The following is a 20,482-nucleotide window of genomic DNA, read 5'->3' on the forward strand; positions in this document are numbered from 1 at the left end:
TCACCTATGGTAAAATCGCGTACATGCTCAGTTGATCAGACCATGAGATTTTACCCCTTTAAGAACCCAGCAAATAAGAGCTACAGGGAGATTGTTTAGTCATCAGTTTAGTTTATCAGTGTTTTATTGTTGACACTAATATTGGTAACACTTTATTTTGAAGGTGTCTACACAAGAGTGACATGAGCGTGTCATAAACATGACATGGGATCGGTCATGAACATTAATGACACTTTGAAGTAACATTAATGCTCATGATACTTGTGTAGACACCTTCAAAATAAAGTGTTACCATATATTGCTTAAGTCACAAAGGCAAGTTCAAAAATTGCCTAAATCATTTATTTCTCTTAAGTTACATCATTTACACGCAGTGTTATTACTACGCCAATAGCCAACCTTTGTTACATCCTTTTTGAGTGAAATTATTAATAAATGTCATATGTTACACTTTTGGTGAAGTTTTTTGTGTTTCCTGCAAAACTTGAAAAAATGAGTTAGGCGATTATTTTAACAGGGTGACGATATGTTCAGCCATTAAACGGGTGATTTATACTTTCTTGTCACAGTTCGATACGTTGGCGTAACAGGGAGATGATGATGCGTCGCCGCTTCACTAGAGGTGAACTTTGTTAGCCAGATGCTAACAGTCGCAGCAGCACAGCAAGTGGCGCTTACTAACATCAGTCACTGCTGTATGACAGATATAAATGCGGTTCAATTTTCTTTCTAAAGGAAACATCTTTTAAGGACTCGACCAACGCCAGGACATCACCAGCGTTACATATTATTATAGAGGAGAGCCGTCATTAAAGTTTAATAAGTTACTAGAGTGAGCTAACACTGACGTTAGCTAGCTGCCGAGCATTGCCAGAAAGTTCTGTATTGAGCCAAGTGTTTGCTCTCATTAGACTCTAAAGAGACCTTCACAGATCAGACTGCCACAGCAAATAACAAAAAACATGGGCTTCCTGGAGCTGGCAGGTGTGACCATCACCTTCATCGGCCCTTAACACACTTCAAAGTCAGGTAAGATGAGCTAGCATGCTAAGTTAGCTCGCTAACCAGCTAGTCTACTACGCTAACGTGAGTGTGACGTTATTTGGCTGAGTGACGTTTTTAAAACTGTCCGTCATAGCTGTGACGTTGTATTGTAACCAGTCGCGTGTCACCATCTCTGGTTTTAAATGAACCGGTTGTCAGTGTCAGCGTGTCCTGAGAGGCTGCTGTCTGTCACCCTAGTAAACTCTGACAGCTAGTTAGCTAAATTAGCTTGCTGCTGCTCCAGGCTTCATAGATACTTAAGCAAAACGGTCTTGTTATTGTTTTTGAAATGTGACTCATGGCTGCCATCTGATTTACCCACTTTAGTAACGTTGGCTGACATTATCCAGCTTCAAAACGGCAGCACCAGGGGAGAAGCTGGACTCAGCATCCAGGTCAAAGATGGAGTTAGCAGCGGTGAGTGCACCTGCAGGCTGCTGCCACTGTATTGGTTAAGATAACTATAAATGTATAGTTTCTTTGGTTATGGTCATCATACAGTCAGTGGGCTCATTGTGTCAGAGAGTGAATTATATAATATTTTGTCAGCAATTATTTCCCCACAAGTCTGATAACATTCTAACGTACTTTGAAACTAGGTTTATACAGTAGTGTTCAAAATAATAGCAGTCCAATGTGACTAACCAGATTAATCCAGTTTTTTAGTATATTTTTTATTGATACATGGCAAACAAGGTACCAGTAGGTGCAGTAGATTCTCGGAAAACCAACGAGAATGTGTTGTGACAGTACAGTAATATTATGCAATTCCACATTTTCACCTTTAACCATTTTGCTGTACAACCATGCTACTGGTTGTTGATTAACTATTAAAAAGAGACATCTGGTCCAACTTGATGGCAGCAGTTAAAAACATACATGTGGGTAGCATTGACAAAAAATCTTTATTGCATCCTTTATTACATCTCATAATATCAATATATGTTGTCATATAGAAAACTGTCTGGAAATTCAATTCATTTCTGTGTAGACACCTGATTAAACAGGGACTTTAGCATATTGTCAAAATCATACCAAAATATATTTCCTTAAAACGGTCATACTTATTGATTTGCAACAATGCCCACAATGGCCTAATACATCTAGAGATATTTGAAAGAATAGTTCTAGATATATCTATCTCAATCGAGATTTATGAATAACACTTCAGGAAAAAGGAAAATTATACATTTTAGATTTTGGGGTGCACTGTGGTTATTACCATGGTATAAACGTTGTGGCATAATCTCTGACAGGGAAAACATTTTTTATATTGTCTCCCTGCATCACCCAACTCCTAGTTAAAGCCCAAGGATAAAATCAGTTGCCTTTTAGCTGGTTGCCATTAACATTCGAGACTTGCCTATCCAGAGCAACATTGAATGCCGTAATTCTGGACGTATGTTCTGCACATAGTAATGAGAAAGCCATGTGGAAATAAATAAATAAATAAAGTCAGATTGTCACCAAAGATGGCACAGAGCTGACATGTAGAGCATTATTGAAACATGAAGTGATTTTTCTTTCTCTCGATCTGAATGGTTGACCTAGCCCCCCAGACTCGACACACACACACACACACACACACACACACACACACACACACACACACACACACACACACACAGCCACTTCGTGACTCATGCAGTTTGACAAAGATGCAGTTTAGCAGTGAGCTTTGCAGAGGGGGAAATACAGATGTGTTGCTGTGTCTGAAAGATAAAGATAGAAGCCCATAGAAAAACGTAGGCTGGATTAAGCTTCTGCTCTGGCTGTGAAACGGGGGGGAGGGAGGACGAGAAGCAGGAGAAAGCCATTGTGGGTCGGCAGCAGAGAGACCGAAAGAAATAGAGAGAAGGGAGGAAGGCTTGTGAGAGAGATGGATGTTTATTTTATAATATGCTGTTGGTTATAGCAGCACAGAGAGAGGGAGGTGAAAGAGGGCAAAATGCAGGAAAAGCAGGATTCCCAGAGTCGAGCCCCGGGCAACCTGGGGAAGGTAGGAGTGTGTGTTTCTGCCTAATGTGTGCATTGAAAAGGGGCATTTGTGTAGGAACTACATATAGTACGTTTTGAATGTTGTATGTTAAGCAGGCAGCTGTATGGTGGAGATTTCTTAGGTTTATTTGCTGTAATTGCCTTATCACAACCATTTTTTTCTCAGTTTTTCATGTTTGTTTGTGTTTTACGTAACGGTTTACCTTCAGATGCAGCTGAATTTAGTGTCCGTCTGTCCACCCACGTTTATGTCTCATGTTTGTCCATGAGGCATATAACCACACATAATGTCAAGTCTCAGTTTAATAAAATGCCTGTGTGTGTGTGTGTGTGTGTGTGTGTGTGTGTGTGTGTGTGTGTGTTTGTACTGTCTGTCCACATCTTCATCATCTCCACTGTGTAGGAACCTGGCCTCTGCTCTGTGCTACTGGCTTGTTTTTTTGTAATTGAAATGTCTTACAATCATATTTATATTGAAATCAAAGTCCATTGCATGTTTATGAGATAACGATCATTGTTTTGCAGAGGAAAGATGTTGAATCATGCATATTCACATTATTCTTTTTACACTGTGACTAATCCTTTATGTTTCTCTTTCCCTCTCCCCCTTCCTCCAACACCCTCTCCTCTTAATTCTAATTTCTCTCTATTTTCCACTCTCTGCAATTTCTTTCGCCTGTCACTCCTCTCCCCGTATGTCCTCCTCTCTTTGACATTCCCTCGTCCTCTCCCTTCTCTCGTCCCTCTTTCTGTCTCTGTTGTCCTCAGGCTCACCCAGCTCTCAAAGCCTTTATGTGTGGCTCTCTCAGTGGCACCTGCTCTACACTGCTCTTCCAGCCTTTGGATCTGGTCAAGACAAGGCTGCAGACCCTGCAGAACAGTGCCAAGCCAGGGTGTGTGTGTGCACACACACAACACACCTACACGCATCTGTACATGCACATTTCTCCTGCATGTACATCAGCATGTTATCTCTCTTTTGCTCTTCTTTTTTCTGCCTCTTACTCACACACGACATGCTCTCCAGACACAAAATGACACACACAAACACACACACACACACACACACACACACACACCAAGTTGCTTGGTGTGTGTGTGTGTGCACTGCTTGCAAAACACACCAGTTTTGCAAGCAGTGCCGGCCTGAATGACCCATATAGGGCAATTAGTCACACCAGCGCTATGTAATCATACTGTCAGGCTGCTTGGTTGCAATTAGCAACAATGGCAACAGGAAATGTTAACAGCTAAAAGTGGATTTTTATGTAAATAGCATTCCACAGGTGGGGGCTTCATTACCAATTTCCGGCAGATAGTTTATACAGTTAATTATTGTTTACTGCGGTTTATTTTTCAGGGCTGCACAGTACAGTAGTCACATTGCACTTTGAATATGTTATTAACTTATATAATTGTAATCTGTCTATAGAGGCTATTTTGTCAGATAAACCCCTCATTTAAGAACTGAGTATGCTTTAATATCTGTTAATTGCAAACAATATTGCTTTTGCAATATTTAGCATTGTTGCACATTTCCCTGATATTATGCAGCCCTAGTTCACACCATAAAAATCCAAACAGTTTATCTTTTTATTTGTCTTTGAGTGTCTGTTGTTGTTGTTGTTATTGTTTTTGCATGTTTGCACCTTCGAATGTGTCCTTGACCATTTCTAAACTTCCTTCTGCAGAGCACCAAAGGTGGGGATGTTTGCCGTTTTTATCAACGTCATTAGGACCGAGAATTTCTTCAGTCTGTGGAAGGGAGTTTCACCAGTAAGTAACTGACCTTGTTTTTGATTTTTTTAAACATTCATGAGAATTCTTGCAGTCATTGATCCTCTTGCTGCATGTTTGTTTGTTGCCAGTGAGGGTGTTTGTTCTCCAACAGCGTGTGCAGTCTTTTGTCTTTCCCTCTCTTGACTTACTCAGCCAAATTAAGTCTGCTTTGCCTGAAAAAGAAACAAGAATAAGAATATAATTTCAAAAATATGATCTACATTACTTTTTTCAGCTAAAACTACCTTTAACACTATCACATTAAGCAAATATGAGAATTGTTTAACACATCTGTTCCTCTCTGGCAGTCGTTTGTGCGCTGCATCCCCGGGGTGGGCATCTACTTCAGCACCTTCTACTCCCTGAAGCAGCACTACTTCCAGGAGCGGGCACCCAACGCTGGCGAGGCTGTTTTGCTTGGAGCGGGTGCCAGAACTGTGGCTGGCATCTGCATGCTGCCGTTCACCGTCATCAAGACACGATTTGAGGTGAGCGACAGTTCAGAGCACTCTGACCTCAGATGACAGCTCAGTTGACTTTATTACTTCCTTCCCCACAATTGACATTGTTGAATTTTTAACTGGGCAGTTTACTTTCTGAGACAATTGTTAATGTATGATTGCATTGGTTCCTACATGAAGTGATGATTAATGATTTTTCATATGTTTCTCAACTGGCTTCCAGTTTTCCATTTCCAGCCTGATGAGCTTTCACCCTTGAAGAAAAAATCCTTTAGCCAACATATGTTATTCATGTTATTGATCCAACAAGTGTTTTATAAATACTCAAGCTTCAAAAAAGGAAGCAGAGTCTTATTTTGTAGTAATACTCATGCATGGAGTCTTCCTATAGTAAAAAATAAAGACCTATAACAAAAGCCCAAGTCATAATGACTTGTGGTTTAAGATGATATCCCCATTGTAAATCTTGCCTGCAAAGCTTTTGAATGGTCCGTCAATTTCAAAACAGACTTCAGTGACCACAACACTAGACCCGTTTTGAATTGCTGAAAAAAATGTCTGGAACCAGGCAAATACAGGTTATTCTTAATAATTTTGCATAAATATGTTTTATATGCATGACTCATATATTATGCAAAGAATGAGAATATCTTGTCCACCTTCATCCTATTAAATATTGACCAATGAATAAACCATGAAGAATTTGTCAGACATTGTACCCAATGAATGACCATTACTCCGAGCATCCTTAAATGAATGACCACAATCTACAATCCACAGCAGCCATCTGTAACACTGTTAAAAAAAGGATCCAATGTTCCCAGTAGAAAAGGCAAACTGTGTAAATAAACCATATTAATTTCCCATGTTGATATGTTGTTTCAGAGTGGCTGTTACAACTATGTGAGTGTGGTGGGGGCTCTGAGGAGTGTGTATGAGACGGAGGGGGTCAGGGCGCTGTTCTCAGGGCTGACTGCCACGCTGCTCCGAGACGCTCCGTTCTCTGGCATCTACGTCATGTTCTACAGCCAGGCCAAGAAGTCGCTGCCTCAAGGTGAGACGCACTGCATCAGCAAACAGAAATGGAGGTCAATAAAATGGGACAGCGCTATTTTCTATAGAAGTGATGAGCAGCCGGAAGTGTATCATGAATGATTAAGTGAGTTTAGTAATTAAATATCTGGCCTTTTTTTTAATGCATCACTAGACAAAAAGTCCTTAATAGCCTTTTAGCAATTTATAATTTAAGTGGTCTGAGTTAAAACTAGACTTCCGAATCTCCTCTTGGCTCTGTTTTCAAGCTTTAGAAAATCTAGTGTGTGACAGGAGATCACAGGTCATTTCAGAGGGAGGGCATTCCTATTGGCTGTGCCACAAATACAGATGCACACATCCGGCTGTGGCAATGTGCATTTTTTTAACACGGGTGAAAAGCAACATTGCCCTGCAATTCAGCAGTTAAATGCAATTGCATTACGCAAAGAGTTGAAACATCAGATATTCTACTGAGAGAAAAAAAAGAGTTGAAAATCACAAAAAAAGACTTGACTGGGGTGAAAAAGTTGGTGTGTCAGTAAAAAATAAATGCAGATACAGACGTGTTGAATAAACCATGATTAACATGAACTAAATATCACTTGTCACTGAATTGATGAGAAAATTGCAGCAGATAAAAACATCTGTGAGAACTGACCAGGATTCTCAAACATTTTTCTGTCATATGTTCTACACAATTTTTTGTTTGAGTAATGACTGGAATCATCACGTCATGCCCTCATTTTCTGCAGGCTTTTAATTGCAACTGACTGGAGAATTAGCATCACCAGCTGTTTAATATTTGCATAATAATAGTGGATTGGCACACACATTAATTCTGTTTTGTTTTGCCAGTTTTTCTGTGAATATTTGTGCTAAATTTGAATCCATACTTGACCTCTGCCTGGATCACTTTCAGTGACTGTGACAACACGTCCAGTGTTCCACTCTCTAAAACATACTCCTCTACTTTCTCCGGTTACCTGATTTTTTTTTCTCTCTCTCAGAGGTGACTTCCTCAGTCTACGTCCCTCTGGTGAACTTCGGCTGTGGGGTGGTGGCAGGTGTCATGGCGTCTTTGGCCACGCAACCAGCAGACGTGGTGAAGACCCATATTCAAGTCAGCCCATCCCACTGGAGCACGACAGACGCTATCCACTACATATACACGGTTTGTGCCCCTTTTGAATTACAGCTGTCAGTTTTTTGATTGTTGCACATTTGACAATATATCATAATGACCTCTCCTGCTTTGTCCCCTCCCTCAGGAGCACGGCATGAGAGGTTTTTTTCGTGGGGCTGTACCCAGATCTCTGCGACGCACCCTGATGGCTGCTATGGCTTGGACTGTCTACGAACAGCTGATGGCTCGAATGGGCCTCAAATCCTGAAGAGCATCAGTGTTGGGCCACAATAAAACAGGATAGAATTTGAACGGATAATAATGAAATTCATTATTGTCTGACTGAAAGCCTTGTGAAGGCAGAGAAGGGAGCCGAGGAGCTTGTAGAGACGATGAACCAGCACTACCAAGATTTCTAGAAGAGGAACCAGGTGAATAAATATGGCAGAGTAAGAATGGTGTGTGTGTGTGTGTGTGTGTGTGCGTGTGCACGTGCGCATGCGTGTGCGTGTGTATTTGTTGATATTTAAATGTTTGTGAAAATGTGCCTGTTTGTGTCTGTTAAGTTCAAGATTGTGATGTTTCACCTGACACTTTTAATGTCAATCTTGGACTGAGGTGACACTCCCTGCTGTGAAGTGAACTTATTCCTCCTCTCACTATTTATATTTGGACTCGCTGAAGTCTGGCTGCCACAAAAAATGCCATTTACAGAGTGCCTGTGACTGTGAAGGTATTTTAAAAATGCTGTCAGGACAAACAGGATCAGCGAGCCTGTGTACCGTTCATCTGCTGAGGTACCCAAAAGCGAAGCACTGCAGAGAGATTCGCCCTGCAATATCTACGATAACTTGCATTAGATTGAGCAATGTTTCTTACTTGCCAATTTCCAGGAAGACTTAAATCTTTAATTTCTTGTTGGGCTCAGACAATCACTAGTATTCACACTGAATTATGGGAACAAATCACAATAAAGCCTTTATTACCATACTGCTCAAAACTATGCTAATTTAAAGTTTATACACAAGTGTTAACACATTCTCAGACCTGTAATGGCATTTCAGTCTGATCTGGATTTTGTGTTGTTTTTTTTAATGGGTTTTGTAATTAAAATGCTTAATATTTTTTTAGGATAAAAAAACCAGCAATGCTATTTGAATCATTTCCTGTGTTTAAGTAAGTGTTTTCTTAATTTAACTTTTTTCCCCTACACATTTAATGGATAGTTCTGATTTTTTGAAGTGGGGTTGTATGAGGTACCTATTCATTGTCAATGTATTACTACAGTAGATGGCGGTCGTCACATCTCCAGTTTAGAGAAGCAGGCAGGTTTCCCAACCAAACTTTTTGAAACACCATAGTCACACAATAACACAAACTAACTGATCAAGGCTGCAGTGAACCAGCAACCTCCGAGTGCTGCAAGATAAAATGACAATGGAGTCTGGTTGCCTTGAGGAGAGCGAAGATAAATGCTTCAGTTTCACATCAGAAAAGGTTTTCTGATGGCAAGATAAAGTGATGAAATCTTCTGAATATAGTGTACACTGAAACTGTTATTGATTTTTTTTTTCTAAAGTTGGTACTCCTGCCTGCTTCTCCAAACTGGGGGCATGCCGACCACCATCTACTGTAGGTAACACTGACTATGAATAAATACTTCATACAAGCTCACTTTAATAAATCGGAACTCTTTAAATACATTACAATCTTTACTTTTGATTTTGTTGGAGTCAGTTACCTCCTGTGAGCATATTACCAGACCATTAAGCCAACAGATGTCACTGGTTAAATCATTGTGCTACTGTGTTCATAAAACTTATACAGAATCCTTATCAGCGCTGGAGAGATGTGACAGAAATTTACATTTGCAGCGTCTTCCTGGCTTTGTGAATATTTGACTTAATGCACAATTATTGGTTGTAACAAAAGAAGCCCATATTTTTATGTTTATTGTACAGTCTGCCCTTCGCTATAAATATTATTTATTATTGTTGATATAAAAAAAATAGGTCATATATTGAAAATGTTTATAGATATAATGCCAAATGGAAGATGTTTTTAGTGAGGGAAATTGAAAGACCTAATTGTCTGAACAAAAAAAGATCATTACACACCCAAAGTGTAAACATACTGAGGATGTGTAATGTGACAGTGAAGGTCATGTAGCAGAAAGACAAAATTTATTGACAGGAATAGGTTTCAGTGTTTGCTGTGTAACACAAACCGTATCTAAATGTACCATAGTTCCCATATGGAAGTTTAACCTCGTCAACCTCGCCTTCATCATCACACCACTCCTCTCCTGTCGCCTTTGTTACTCCTCTGATGTGACTATGTTTTGTTTACAGTCATTGTTATTTAGATATTTTGTCTGTGCATGTGTTTGCTCAGACGGACTCTGTGTCTGTGCCTGCCTGGTTTTTAAGTCAATAAATTTTCCTTTTTTTAAAGACTAATTTTGACTTTTTTTTAAATTGATAATTAAGAAGTAGACTATGCTTTGTTATTAATTTTGCTTTATTTCTAGATAGCAACTGTTTTATAACCCACACCAACATTTTTTCTTGGAAATATAGTGCCAGTCATGGTATCAACAAAACAGCGTATGGATATTGCTACAAAATATTTTCAGAGCCATGAGATAGGACTCTTCAACAGCCAAAACCAGCCATTACAACCACAATATATGAATTACAATATATGTTAATGTAATACATGAAATATATCAGCTCACATTAGTCGAGGTCTAAAAAAACGTATACACTGTGGAAAGTGTGTACTATAGTTTAATAGGCATTCTCACAACCTTTCAATAATTGAATAAATATTTAAAGAATATTATTAAAGAAGAGGTTAGATAATTGTTAGACTGGGACAAGTGTGTTCCCTTCAGTACACATACACACAAACTAAATGATTATTTAAAGCTGAAAATCAAAACTAACTTAATAACAGTAATACCAGTATGATAGTAGTACAACAATAGTACAAATTTTAAAACAAAATCTGACATGTTACCTCTAACAAGAGTGAGCTCTTGAGAACTTCAGCCCATCCCATGAGATCTAGTAACAGATGAAGCTCAGAACTATTTTTACAAAACAGGTATTGGCAAAAAGATATTTAAACTGAGCATGTTGAAACAAAACATGTTATCTCTAACGAGAGCGAGCTGTTGTAAAACTAAATTAAATTAATGAGATCTAGTAACAGATGAAGCTGAGTTTTTCCTCACAGTCCCGGTTCTCCCACACTCCGTCTATAGTTAAAGCTCCACAGCGGTTCCGTATTGGACACTGGTGGTCCTGATCTCCTCCCTGAAGCCAGGCCTGGTACTCCAGAGGTTCACGGTCCGTCCACAGCCAGCTGTCCCCAAGGTAACGCAGGCCGATCCACACCGGCTCAGTGATCATTTGGTTGTTGATCTTGCTCAGTGCCAGAAGGTTGTCGGTCTCAGAGGGCAGGCTGGTGAGTGAAGTGTGTTGTTTTCTACAGTATCTCCATGCAGCCTCCCAGTTCTTCTGGATCTGTATCACGATCAGATTGAAGCAGAAGAAGGGAAGAGGATATTGTGGTTTGTAATTGTGCCATCCATTCCATCTACAGTTGTGCCAACAAACACAACCAGCTGTCTGATTCGCAGTGCTATCAGGTTGTCCTTCAGTCCACGGTATGTTTGTAGCATCTCCTCCTCCTGACCACCTCCATTGTGATCCATCTATGTGGAGACCGATCCAAAACATACCGTTAACTTTCCCAATTGTTGCATTTTTCAGTTTCTTTTCAGCCCGCGGCGTCGTGATGGGGGACAGATCGATGTATTGATTTTTGCAGTAGGTTCGAGCATCATCCCATGATTTGGAATCTGGCACATAAATGTGCTTTCCAAACTCCAACGCCGACACACTTGCAATAAAGAGCATCTTCCAAAGCACAATCCCCATGGTGGTCAAGTTTACAGCAAATTGTAGAGATGAGCAAAAACTTGTTCTGTTCAAGGTGAAGCCTGTGTTCAGTGTGCTCCCTCCTCTGTTGCTTCTTCTTAGTGAAGTCAGTGAATGTCTCCTGCTGTTACTTAAAGTTTGCATACATATGAAATTATGCAAAATTATTATCTGGGGAGTCATAATAGCCTTGTGGTTGACCATGTGATGTTTCTGCAACAAAAATGGAATGAATAAAACACCTCAAAACTACATTAGTTAAAACTGGATAATGCACAAGACGGCACGGTGTGTTAAAGGTTTTGCAAAGTAAATTGTGTATAGGGCCCCTCCATACAATAATCAATAGATTGTAGTAGACCCTACACAGGGAATTAATTCAGCTGTCCTTAACTGCAAGAAGTCAAAGTCAAAGTCAGCTTTATTGTCAATTTCTTCACATGTAGCAGACATACAAATGAATGGAAAGTATGTTTTTAACCATCCCACTGTGAACACAAGACAAGACATTTCTAACACTTGATTGATTGATTGATCGATTGATTGATTGATTGATTTTATTTGACCATTCTTGATATAAAAAATATGAGACAGCAACCTGTGTCATACGTAATATGAATAGATAAAAAATAGTCTGGGATGACACAATAAAGCCCTAAGGCTTATTTCCATTGTGGTCCCTATAAGGTAAAGTAACGTAAAGTGCACCGCACAAACAGAGACAAATTTATCCTTACACTAAAGTAGACAATAATTAAAGTGCACAGTAGATGAAGACGTTTAAAAATAAACTTCAGTGTAGAAGTAGCAGCAAATTTCTGCATAGGGCAGAGGGTATAGCATCCAAAACAGCATGCAAAACAGTGACACATCATTGTTTTGCTTGTTGGGTAAGCTCCCACACATTTACATAGAAGATTTGGCTATGGAAGTTTATTTTCATTTGACCTTGTGTCCTGTTTAAACTCACATAGTGTGCCTTCGTTTGACTTTGAACAACTTATATAATGTAAGGAAAAATGCTTTGTGTAGTGTTTTGACAAAACAATGGATTCTTGTTTTGCACCCATCAGATGTAATCAACTACTGATTTAAAAAAAAAAAAAAAAAGGTGAGGTGTAAAGGCCCTGCAGACCTACTGAACTACAGACATGGCTTCCGGTTTCTGCTATCACACCATTAGCATGACACAGTTTCTGGTAGTGGGAGTTAAAGTATGCTTTAGAATTGTGATCATAGTGAAACAAAAACAAAAATGCATAGCCTGCTAGCAGCTCTGATGGCTGTAGACGCGGCAGTGCTTTCTGCTAAATGCTAATGTTAGCATCTAATAGCCTCACAATGACATTGCTAAAATGCTGTCTACCCCTGCACATAATTAGTTAACTGTAATGGGGAAGAAAGTTAATTTAAGTGACTTTGAACATGGCATTTATCTGAGTTTTTCAGAAACTGCTGATCTACTGGGATTTTCATGCTGAACCATCTCTAGGGTTTACAGAGAATGGGCCGAAAAAGACAAAATATTCAGTGAGCGGCAGTTCTCTGGGCCAAAATGCCATGTTAGTGCCAGAGGTCAGAGGAGAATGGCCAGACTGGTTCAAGATGATGGAAAAGCAACAGTAACTCAAATAACCACTTGTTCTAACCAATTTATGCAGAAGACCATCTCTGAACTCTGAAGAAGACCACACGGGCCACTTTATTATGAACACCTGCTAGCTAATAAAGTGGCCGGTGAGTGTACACAGTCAGTCTTTAATGTGTTCATTAAAATGTAATCTTTCCAGCAACACAGTTTTGTCGCTGTTTGCATGATTTAAATTGAGATGTTCCAATGTGTAAGGTGATCTTATTTTCTAACCCTCCAACCGGAACCCTTAAGTGTATGCGTGTTAATTCAAATGGACATGTGTGTGCCAAGGCATGCACCACAGGCGTTTTCATTAGGATATGATAATTATGAGAGCACGGAAAACAAGCATAATATTGTAAAAAGGCCTTTAGGCGGAGTCACTATTCTCCACATCTAGAATACAATTAGACTTTCAATTTTAATGTCACAATTCAATTCAATTTTTTTTAGCACTGAAGGTAAGGGCAAGTCTTGATTTGTAAAGAGAAAAAAAACAATCACAGCTACATTTGGAAATTTTTCTTTTGAATTAGACACTATGCAGCATCAAGTTTTATGTAACCATATTTTTTTGGGGAATGACATTAAGGCTATAGTCAAATTTGAATAATTTATTTAAAATGGAATAACACTAACTTATTTCACCAGTCGATTGGGAACAAACTGTTTAAAATACAAAAAACACTAGATTGCAGAAGGGTATTTTTCAACAACAACTTAAGTTTCTTAGAGTTTCCTGAATGTACCATGAAGTCCCTGTGGTGCTGCCCTGGTGTAATAGCATTGTTAGCTTCAGACACCTGAGTGCTGCTGTGCCACATTGGTACCAAACCATAATATATGGTATGCTTGTGACATTATGTGAAGCATTCATTTGCAAATATATCATTTTATATTATCAATTTCAATGAGTCATATACTGTTGAAAGTTTGTGCTTAAAGAAATGTATTTATAATTTATTTATAATTTATTAGAAAATTGCAAGATGTTAACATTTTATTAAGTACATATAAGGAAAATAAGGTTAGGGAATCGTTATCGACACGTTTGTGCCCTTTAGTTTCTAAACTGACTTGAAAGAAACATGGAAAGAGAAAAAAGATAACTTAAAGCTTAAATCACACAGTGACTTGACCTTGTCATTACAGTTAAAATGGCACTCAGAACTATTTTTACAAAACAGGTATTACCAAAAAGATGTTATTATATTTAAACTGAGCATGTTGAAACAAAACATGTTATCTCTAACGAGAGCGAGCTGTTGTAAAACTAAATTCAATTAATGAGATCTAGTAACAGATGAAGCTGAGTTTTTCCTCACAGTCCCGGTTCTCCCACACTCCGTCTATAGTTAAAGCTCCACAGCGGTTCCGTATTGGACACTGGTGGTCCTGATCTCCTCCCTGAAGCCAGGCCTGGTACCCAAGAGGGTGACCATCCACCCACAGCCAGTGGTCCCCAAGGTAACGCAAGCCGATCCACACTTTGTCAGTAATCAGCCTGGCGTGCTTCATCTTGCTCAGGGCCAGAAGGTTGTCGGTCTCAGAGGGCAGGCTGGTGAGTTCAATGTGATTGTTTCTACAGTATTTCATTGCATTTTCCCAGTCGCTCTGGATCTTTACCAGGATCAAGTTCAAGCAGAAGAAGTGCAGCTTGTGAAAATCATAGTAATTGTGCCATCCTTTCCACTTACAGCCGTGCAAACAAAAAGCAACAGACCTCTCATTGACATCGTTAGTTGGTTCGTTCACATCCCAGCGTATGTTTGCTGCATCTCCTCCTCCTGACCACATCCAGCGTTTGGGTACCTCTGGATCTCTGTAGAGACCAATCCAAGAGTTACCCGTAACTTTCCCAGTTGTTGCATTTTTCAGTTCCTTTTCAGCCCATGGCGTAGTGATGGGGGACAGATCAGTGTAAAGTTTTCTGCAGTAGATTTGAGCATCATCCCATGATTTGGCGATTGGCACATAAACATGCTTTCCAAACTGAGACGTTGACACACTTGCAATAAAGAGCATCTTCCAAAGCACAATCCCCATGGTGGTCAAGTTTACGGCAAATTGTAGAGATGAGCAAAAACTTGTTCTGTTCAAGGTGAAGCCTGTGTTCAGTGTGCTCCCTCCTCTCTTTCTTCTTCTTAGTGAAGTCAGTTAATGTCTCCTGCTGTGACTTAATCTTTGTTTACATATGCAGTTATGCAAAATTAAATCTTGACACCGTGTTGAATAGCCTAGTGGTCACATGTGACGTCTTTTATTCAAGGTGTTGACCTGTGCTGATATGTGTTGATATGACTGAAAAAAATTGTTTTCTTAACCCATTGAAGCCTGGAACGCGGATACGTCGTTTTGTAGTATTGTAAGCTCTCAAATACGTTTTGAATTTAATTTCTATCTGCTCCAGAGGCTGAAAAATCTATTATTTAGTAGGAAGCGTTGACACTTCTGTTGAATTTCCAGAAAAACTTCAGGTTATAGGGGGTGATTTTAAAATCGCCCAGAGGTTTTACAGGCGTTTTAGGCGTCAATGGGTTAAAGAAAAGTACCTCCAATAATCGTTGGAGGTAGTGCAATGAGTAAAATAAATCATGATACTGCTTTACCATTCATCACCTCAAGTTAAGCCTCTATTTCCATTGCAAGTGTGGCTTAGGAAGTTGATTTCCATTTGACCTTGAGTTGGTGAAAGTAGGTCCGGTTTGAACTCACCGTATCCTGCCTGCCTTTTGATATTGACCAACTACATAAAATGCTTTGTGTAGTCTTTAAGTTAAAAGATTGTGTTGTGTTGAAATCTGTGACCCATCAGATTCTGTGATGTAGAGGATCAACTATTGATAGAAGGCCTGAAGGGTTGAAATAATATTGTCAGGTGAAGTATAAAGGCCCTGCAGATTTACTGACCCTCAGAAAATGACACCAGTTTCTACGATCACAGCTATAGCATGTCACAATGTGTGATAACAGGAGTTAAACTAGAAAAAAGTTTAGGATTGTGATCATGGTAAAACAAACAAACAAACAAAAGATAACAAAACAACAAATTCATAATCTGATCATAGAGTGTGATCGGTGAAATGTTGTGAAGTCAGAAAAAATCAGGCAACCTAGAGATACATGTATGTTGGTGACTTTCAGACTAATTGAAATGAGATAATGTACGAGCTGCTAACTGGATTTGGTTGTTACCTCTTTGGGACCTTTTACAGTGTCACACTTTGCAATGATGACACATTATATGTGATGACACTCATAAACTAATATGGGCTACGGGTGTAATGTGGGGGAGCCAACGACCCCGTCCATATTTCCCTACTTCTGGTGCCCTTGCTCGGACCGCACCCATACTTAATCTTGGCATTCATTTTTATCTCAACTGCACACCTGTAAGGCTTGTGATGTTCGCTTGTGATGCTATCTCATTGACAAAATCCATTTACAGACAGAAAAACAGACATTTCAACACATGGCAAAACACTTTTTTTATCCGCTTTTCGAAGCGGATAAAAACTCCTGACGGAAGTGAGAGGGAGCGGAAGTGATGATATTACTGCGCCGAGTCGAAGTGCTCCCAAGTGCTATTCCGCCATACATTATAGTTATCCATTTTATCCGCTTCGAAAAGCGCCACGTTTTATTTTGTGTCGCCATACTTGGTCGTTTAACTACTCGTGTAGCTGTATTTAAATAGGGAAAACGTGGAGGAGTTTGGTCGCTTCTAACTGTCCATCTGTTTGGGTCCTAATGAATGAACTGGGCTAAGCTAAGTGCTAGCCAAGTAGCTCCGCGCGCCAGGGCGATTGAGTGCACGCATTGAGACGCAAGAGGTCTGTATCGACTCGTCTTACTTACCCGAATAACATGTTTTAATATGAAAAAACGGTGGAGTGTTCCTTTAACCTAACCTTTACCATCACAACTAAATGCCCAACCCTAACCCTAACATAAACCTTAACCTTAAAACAAAGTCTGAATTCTCAAAAAAGCCTTTAAAGAAGTGAGGACCAGCCAAAATGTCCTTCCTTCGCAAAAATGTCCTCACTCTGTTGGTTAAAAATGTGTTTCGGTCCTCAACACACACACACACACACACACACACACACACACACACACACACACACACACACACACACACACACACATATGGACTCAGAAGATGGAACAATACCAGACACAAGCTGTCACAGCAGAAGGCTGTACTTGCTGAATGCTAATGTTGATGTTTAGCAAGTACAACAGTTATCTTAGTTTAGTGTGTTAGCATGCTAGAATTGGCTATTTAGCACTTAACACAAAGCTGGTTGAGGCTGATGGGAATGTAGTTTTACTGTCATTTGGACACATTTAAGGTTTGACCTGATTGTGGTGCTCAAGGGCAAGTCAGGGGATCACCTTGTAGGGGTTATTTCTTTGTTGATAGATTTTATGTTGGTTTTGTTTTGATTTCATTGTAAGCTTTAATTCTCTTTCTTGAGTCATTTTATTTTATGTCTCATAGATCTTTCTATTTAGCTTGTTTCGTCAATTTTAAATATTTTGTTTGTTTGTTGCAACACTGGTAAGACCACTTTATATGTAGATCAATTTGGATCCAAATCTACAATAAAGTATCAGCTGATTGAGAGAGCTTCTGTAATTGAGATTTTCTTTGGTCTTACAATGACATAAACATTTTTTAAAATTTAAAATTTTCATAGACTATGAAATGATACCTATGCAGCCCAGCGTCAACACGATGTCACAGATTTTTTACTGTCATTCACAAATTATATTATATATTATAATTACACTATTGAGATTTCAGTACATTTCTTATTGCTGTATCACTACGTTCACTCTCACACTCAGGTTTTGTTTTATGTTTAATAAAAGGATCCCCTTTAGCTTATGCCATGGCAGTTCACTAGTCTTCCTGGGGGCGAGGTGCAGATGAAGTTGAGTTTGTCCCGACAGTCTAAGTTCTGCCACAGTCCCTCTCTTGTTAAAGCCCCGCAGCGTTTCTGTAATGGACACTGGTGGTCCTGATGTCCTCCCTGAGGCCAGGCCTGGTACTCCAGAGGGTCGCTGTTCACCCACAGCCAGCGGTCCTCCAGGTAACACCTGCTCAGTTATCTCACCTTCCTGGATCGCTCTCTGGGCCAGAAGGCATTCAGTCTCAGAGAGGAGGTTGGTTAGTGTCTTGCTCTCTGTAGTTCTGCATCCTACCAGGACTTCTTCACCTCCACTACAATCAGATTCAAGCAGAAGAAATGTCCGTTCGTGTAGCTATTAGCAAGAGTCCATCTTTGGAATTGGCTGTACCAATAGGCATTATTACAATTATAAGAGGAGTGTGGTTTAGCATACTAGTTTAGGTAGGTGGCGTTTGTGCCTCCGGACCACTTCCATCCACTGGGGCTGCTGCGATCCTTGTAGAGACCTATCCATCCTGAACTGGACTGAGTCCGTTTGAACACCTCTTCCTCCAGCTTACTGGTGAGGGGTGACAGGTCAGGTCTTGCGGTAACTCTGAGCACTCAACCAGATACTGGGTCTTGACATATGAACATGTTTTGCAGACAAACTGCACACACTTGTAACAATGATGTGCACTGTGAATTCTACAAATCAGAGTGCTCATCGTGATAAATAAGCATCTGCTAAATGACATTGTAGAAGACGACCATCTTCATCCTGGTTTCTCTGGGTCAATTGAAATTGTAGATTTGTTTATCTCCTCTTGGATTAATCTAGGGACAAATGTTTGCATACTTACCGAAGTAAGAATTAAAATATTTAAATAGTGTGTCGACAAAACAAATCTATAGGACGGACACACCCAGTCTGCTTAACAAAACAAAAACAATTGAGGCAACCGAACTGAACTTAATTCAGTTCAGTTGGTAGAGCTTTCTTCCAGTAACCGAAAGGTTGGTGGTTCGATCCCCGACCATGGCGGCTACATGTCAAAGTATCCTTGGGCAATCCCAAATTGTGTGTGAATGAATTCCCAATGGTGGCAAGTGTGCCCTGGTAGCCTCGGCCACCAGTATGGATGTGTGTGTGAATGGCTCAATGAGCGTAGTGTGTAGTGTAAAGCGCTTTGGATAGGAACGCTATATAAGTGCAACCCATTTGCCATTATGATAAGTTAATAGGTAAATGAATTAATAATTATTACAAACCAAGAAAAAGGAACAACAAAAGATGTACAGATCTACTGTACATTTAAAACCAGTAAATCCTTGGTGGAAGCTCAGAAATAGATGCCACTTATTTGAAACAGACACTGTTTAGAGTTGGATTTTGCCAAAAACTAACTAAAATGTTTTGACACAATCTCACTTTAATCACACACCTCTGGGGTCCGCCCTCCCTGAGTGCCCTTCTCGTTGGAGTAATGTGAGTGTGATAGAAAAACATTATAAAATTAACATTCTAATTTTTTTTCAGTTCTGGCTCCAACAAATGTGTTTGCTAAATGAGAAAAGTAAACAATAAAAACGTTAATTTTTTGAATGACCTAAACATATCAGATATGAAGTTGGGACCATCCAGACAGAATTGCCTGTTTTTGTTTTTACTTTACATTTACAACTTACCAAAAGTATAGCCTTAGTGATGATAGCTATGATTTGTCATATTTATCCTTATTAGCATTCGGCTCAGTGTGTTGAATGAATATCTCTTCGTCTTCTTTGCCTCTGTGTGAAAACCTCTGATGTATCTGACATTTTTGAATCAAATTCAGTCACCAGCTGCAGCGAAAAGACTTTTGCTTGTCTCTACAAACATGACACCGAATGAAGGTGTCACATCCTACTACTACTTGTGTCTCTTAATGATAAGACCATAACTTCTCATGTAAATGAACGATTTTATTTAGTAGCTGTACTAACTCTTGTCTGAGCTTATGGGGACTTTAGTGGTGCAAAAAGCTTTTGGAATCATAGGATTACTGTCAGGTTGCATGTAAAAAAAACATTTATTTTAGTTTTCATATATTACCTTTTGAGCTTATTTAGAAAAATGATGCAACTTTTGTTTATAGTTTAGATGTTAAATGACTCAGCACCTCCAAACAGGAGTTATTTTGTGGATTCTGGTGATCGCTGCTCAGAAAGTCAGTCTTGTTTCATTGCTTGTCTTTTAGACGTTAGGCTTATTCCATTGCACTAAACCTTAAAAGCAGCAGCACACCATTAAAGCCTGGCACTGATATGTTAAGGCACCAGGAGTGCAGAAGGTGGCATTAATGGCCTGAGAACCTGATCGTTCATGACTACATCAGTGATCCCTCCTTTAAGATGTCTATTTTAACTTAGAATGATCCAATTATTATCGTTAAGTTCTGTGAGGACAGAATTTACCCACTTCAGTGCAAGTATGATGTGCTAGTTGAGATTCATCAGAATCAGAAATACTTTATTGCTTTTGTTACAATTGCTGCTGTATAAAAAATTAGTCTATGTCTGTA

The 20,482-nt window shown here is 39.5% G+C and overlaps 1 protein-coding gene across 3 annotated transcripts; it reads left to right on the forward strand.

Moving 5' to 3' along the window:
- The first annotated feature begins 577 nt into the window (after positions 1–577).
- LOC131977007 (mitochondrial glycine transporter B-like) lies at positions 578–9,899 on the forward strand. 3 transcript variants are annotated; one of them, XM_059340265.1, is made up of 8 exons: positions 578–1,029; positions 1,372–1,461; positions 3,811–3,935; positions 4,734–4,818; positions 5,130–5,309; positions 6,168–6,336; positions 7,325–7,488; positions 7,586–9,899. In XM_059340265.1, exons 2-8 carry the CDS (start codon positions 1,447–1,449, stop codon positions 7,706–7,708), a joined length of 861 nt encoding a protein of 286 aa, XP_059196248.1. In that variant the 5' UTR covers positions 578–1,029; positions 1,372–1,446; the 3' UTR covers positions 7,709–9,899. The 3 variants fall into 3 exon arrangements, with proteins under 3 accessions (XP_059196248.1, XP_059196255.1, XP_059196240.1); XM_059340272.1 differs by lacking the exon at positions 1,372–1,461; XM_059340257.1 differs by lacking the exons at positions 578–1,029; positions 1,372–1,461 and adding an exon at positions 2,893–3,043.
- The last annotated feature ends 10,583 nt before the right edge of the window (positions 9,900–20,482 follow it).

Source organism: Centropristis striata, chromosome 1 (genome assembly GCF_030273125.1).
Source record: "Centropristis striata isolate RG_2023a ecotype Rhode Island chromosome 1, C.striata_1.0, whole genome shotgun sequence".
Taxonomy (NCBI): domain Eukaryota; kingdom Metazoa; phylum Chordata; class Actinopteri; order Perciformes; family Serranidae; genus Centropristis; species Centropristis striata.

Excerpts from the sequence above, each read along its gene's own strand:
- LOC131977007 (XM_059340257.1), top strand. The coding sequence starts at position 2,993 with ATGCAGGAAAAGCAGGATTCCCAGAGTCGAGCCCCGGGCAACCTGGGG. Across the intron at positions 3,936-4,733 it reads CAGAACAGTGCCAAGCCAGG|AGCACCAAAGGTGGGGATGT; the intron begins GTGTGTGTGTGC and ends TTCCTTCTGCAG. Across the intron at positions 5,310-6,167 it reads TCATCAAGACACGATTTGAG|AGTGGCTGTTACAACTATGT; the intron begins GTGAGCGACAGT and ends ATGTTGTTTCAG.